Source organism: Gavialis gangeticus, unplaced genomic scaffold, assembly GCF_001723915.1.
Source record: "Gavialis gangeticus isolate Ggan-Ray unplaced genomic scaffold, GavGan_comp1, whole genome shotgun sequence".
Taxonomy (NCBI): Eukaryota; Metazoa; Chordata; order Crocodylia; family Gavialidae; genus Gavialis; species Gavialis gangeticus.
Window position 1 is genome coordinate 155,449,434 of NW_017729025.1, and position 4,683 is coordinate 155,454,116.

The following is a 4,683-nucleotide window of genomic DNA, read 5'->3' on the forward strand; positions in this document are numbered from 1 at the left end:
AAAAAATTTTCCAAAAAAAAAAAAAAAAAAAAAAAAAAAAAAAAAAAAAAAAAAAAAAAAAAAAAGAGTCTCCTCATGGATCTACTCAAAAGAAGTCTTCAATGTTTAGACAACCAGACCAGCAAGACCAGTCATAATGGACAAGCCAACTCAACTCGCCTCTCCCACCCAACTCCCCCCCCCCAAACATTCATGCACACAGAAATTTGGCTTAACATATCAGCTATGACAGAGGGAGGCAAAGCCATCCCCAGGTGGCAGCTTTAGCTAACTGGCATGGGTTATATTAAATGGAGTTTTATGTACGAACATTTGTTTCTTCCATGATTCATAATAAGCAAACTGGGGTTATTTTTAAAAATTTGCAAGAAACTGGTTCTTTCAAAGCTAACTTGTATAGTTGTGCTGCTACTATCCCTTCATTTAAAAAAAAAGTTTGGTACTACTAACTTTTCTAGCATTCATTCCTTCCAAATTAAAGAAATCAGAAGAGCACACAATTTCATCTATTTTATTAGAGATCGATATCAATTTAGAGCACAAAAATAAGGGAAGCTGGCATAGCTTGTTTTGGGCACGCCAATTTCAACAGAACTTTAACTTACTAGCATTAAAAGTGCTGCAACAGGTCATAAAAATGAACAAGCTTGGAAGTTGTGACCATTAAGACCCGAGAACTTTACTCAAGAATGTTTGTCAATTTTAGGGTTAAGACCAAAACTTGAAGAACTATTCACCTACATAGTCCCTTACAACATATCTATAGAACTTGAAAAGAATTAGTAAACTGAAGGCTAAAAAGAACAAGAAATTTGGATAAAAAAAATCCCCTCCTTGTCAGAAGCATTTTAACATTTGAAAGTTCACTACAATCTTAGATGAGGCTTACAAAATACCCCCAGTAAATCAGTTTGCTTATGTTCTAACTTGTTTAAAGAGGTAGCACTGGAAGAGACAAGTGTTTGTTGACAGAAACTGTGAACCTCAATGCAATCTGAAAGTTTTACCTTGGGGGCTCTCTGCTTACTTAACCCTTAGTGAACTGCACCAACAAGAGCAGTCATTTCACTGCCACTATGGAAATAAAGGTAGTTAGACATATCAAAAGATCCTTCAACACCCAGAGTAGAAAAGGTTAGAAAGTTGCACACTGAGCTTTTAAAAGCTAATTAGATGAATTAGTCCTTAGGTTTTAGAGAGACTAACATCTTTAGATTCTTTCGTGAGCTGTGTACAGAAGAGGTAAGTTAAGAAAAACCCTAGAAGAAAAAAGGAAGATAACCAATTCTTGTCCCCCCCCCCCACATTTTACAATGCATAGCTACTTTTCTTCAGAGCATTATTAAAAGGGAGAATTTATAGCTCTTCTATAACAAAGATGCAAGTTTTGCAGCCATTTTCCTACTCATAATTACTACGCTTAAGACCAAATAAAAAGTCCAATCAGTTTTGCTTAAGTCAACTAGTTTTAGGTAAAACTAGTATTAATTTCTATAACCAGCTGCCAAAACAGATTCTAGATTTGGTTTTAATAATAGATTCAGCTTGTTTCCAGAAAGTTTGAAGCTTAGCTTAATGAAGTCTTATTCATCAAATTAAGACTACTCTCAACTTACCTCTACTGTATGCATTTTGTTGTAGTGATATGTTCCATTTGGACTGTTTCAAACCATTTTTTGCATGCTCTTTTGCATATTGCAGCGATATTTAGCTACAGTAGGGCAAGCTAACAAGCGTTAAGCAGTTACCAAAGGTCTTAGACTTTCATTAGTGAAAGGTCAAACTTCAAACCTACTTCTTTGCAAGTACTTAAGCAACAGCATCTAAATAGGAAGAAATATGCCACTGTGGGTGAATGCTCAGAAGGAAACCATGGACCAGAATTTCAGTAGTTAAAGTTGATCCAATATCTCCAGTAGATTAGTCAAGGCAAGTGACTGGGAACCTGACAGTACCCTAAATTTATGGATACCAAAGCCAGGCTATTTTGCTCACCTGGAAACGGCCATTAACTCCCAAATCTACTTTTTACAAGCTATAGCTTACTTTTGACAGGTAAACAGCATTAAAAATTTATAACAGCACAACTGCAAAATATTTTGGAATTGTTACAGGGCATTGTGAACTTGTGTTCGGTTCTGACTAATACTGTAGATCAGTAAGTTTTACAGTATTACATACAATATGTTCAGACCTCTAAGAAATTGCCTAGAGAGTATTCCCAGTATGTTCAACAAAGTTTCTACTTCAACCTCAGAACGGTCCATAAAAACAATGTCAAGATTTAAAAGGATTCCAGATGGTTTAGTCCTTTGAAATCTTGCTAGTTAAGCAAAACCCTACAAGTTACAAGAAAGCAGGGTTAATAACTATTTTGGAATACCATACTCCAAACTTAACACCAGAAACAAATGTTATGGACTAAACCAGCATCAAGTGATTCTGTCAGCTGATACACACCAGTTAGGATTTTTGAAGACAGAAGTACATTTTCTAAGCAACAAACCAATATGAACTATATTAACCTTAAGATCAACCCTGCCACCAAGACACTCCCAAACAGTAAAAGCAACACGTTTACAACGCATTACTGATTCAGGGCTCTTCAAATACATTCTAAGGTTAAGCTACAGAAACCCTCCCACTCCCAAAGCTTTCAACATACTCACCATCTGTAGAATTGCACCATATAGACGAAGGAGGACTGTTCGTGGCTCATCTGCAATCGTCTCTACGGAGTCAGGTAATGAACACTGGAATAGCACATTGCTGAGGCCACCTCTGTCAAAAGAAGTGACAAGTTTATGCAAGTCATCTCAGTGACAACTTAGATTTGTGTGTTCCAAGACTTTGTTCTTGGAAAAAAATCAGAAAACCTAGCCTAAACAGACTACATTCAAGTTTTCTTCAGCATACCACAAGCTCAAAAGCAAGAGAACAACATGCTAAAATTTCTAATATAGCTTGGCAAGTCATCACAGAACTACCTGTCAAATGCTTACTGAAAGGGGAGAGGCTCCTTCCCCCCCACCCCCAAGTGAAAACAGGTGTTAACTTATGATTGTGGGTTAGCAGGAGCCTTTATTCCAACAAACTTTGAGAATAGCCTTTGCTACATTTCAAAGATAATTTTATCATTTATACAATGAACTGGTGCAGGGGCTATTCTAAAAAGAATGTTGGAATACTACTTAAAGAAACCCCCAGTCATAAGTTAACACCTGGTTTTACTGGAGTAAGATGTTGGTCCCTGACCTGCATTATCTACTCTTCTGCTTTGAGCTTTTTCTGACCAACATCTTAAAACTCTATGAAGTTTCTTCTCTACTAGCTTGTGACGCTAAGGGTACTATTAGATGTTACCCTTCCCATGTGTTAAAATGCTCTCAAGGCAGAAGCATCCAGGCATTAAGGCAGGAAAAGATGAGCTAAGTGCCACCGGAGCATCTCAAAGTTATGCAACTTTGGGTGAGAAGCATCTCTAGCTGGTGTTAAGCAGCTCATGATGCTGTAATGCCAGTCCACATGAACAATAACAAGCAATCTGCAGTCCTCCAGCATCCCAGGATGCACTGCTTCCCCAATCCACCCCATGAAGGTCATCTATCCTCTTGAACTCTACTGCCTCAGACTGACAGAGCCAAGCAACCATGGGGAGCCTTGGCAGGTCCTATCAACACCCATGCTTGCCAACTGTCTAGTGCAGGGGTGTCACACACATCCTACAACCCAGATCCAGGTCGGCACCCCATAAACTGGCCCTTAGTGCTACACCTGCTTGGACTGGGACCCTGGACCAGCCAAGTCTGTGGGCCGGATCAGTCCTGTGGACTAGCCCTGTGCCACTCATGCAGCCTGTGGGCTCAGATCGAGTTGACACCCCTGCTCTAGGGGCAAGTTGGAGCTGTGCAGGTCAGGGAGTATTAGCTTGTAACAAGACTGCTCACAGCATGAACTAACTTCAATATTGCATAACATGGCAGAGGACTTGAACATTACAGTTCATACATGCTAACACCACTGAGATTTTAAAGACTTTCACATGGTTTAATCCTTCACAATCTTACCAGTTTACAACTTCACAATGTTTTGAGTTTTCTGGCTCTTTCCACATGTATTAAACATATGGAACATTAGCTTTGATCACTAGTCATAGCAGTGCAGTCAGAAGACATCAACATAAGTCTGTTGTAAATGCCATGCTTGCTCCTCTTTATTGTTATATTTATTACCAGATGTTCTAAAGATCATCTTCAAATAAGTTTAGTACCAACTAGGCACATCTACACAAGACATCTACTGCAATTTGGCCAATTAGCTCCATAGTAAAACATCCCTGTGTCTACATGCGCACTGGAATGCCTTTGTGCCTCAACCAGCCCCTCCATTGCACGTTGAGTTGGGTCAGACCAGCCCCAGGCTGGCAGGCTTTACATACAAAAAAAAAAAGGGCAGTTTGGCCTGGCAAAATGCCTATTTAACTAGGCATAGAAAACAAGTTAGTACAAGGACATGTCACTGCAGACAAGGAGACTAAAACTAAAGCAGCACAATTGACTACATGCTGCACACAGAGTTAAATAAAGAAGTTATGGTTTTAGCTGTATTGGCACCTATGAAATATGCTAGGATTAATCAATATAACATCAACAGAAAAAAAAAAAAAAAAAGAGATACTGCTCA

General features: G+C 38.8%; 1 protein-coding gene across 1 annotated transcript in view; it reads right to left on the minus strand.

The window, feature by feature from the left end:
• Positions 1-4,683, minus strand: part of CHKA (choline kinase alpha) — a 42,914-nt gene that overhangs the window by 29,104 nt on the left and 9,127 nt on the right. The window contains exon 3 of the mRNA XM_019519990.1: positions 2,670-2,781. Within this exon, the coding sequence (XP_019375535.1) occupies positions 2,670-2,781 (112 nt within the window). The remainder of the gene's footprint in view (positions 1-2,669; positions 2,782-4,683) is intronic.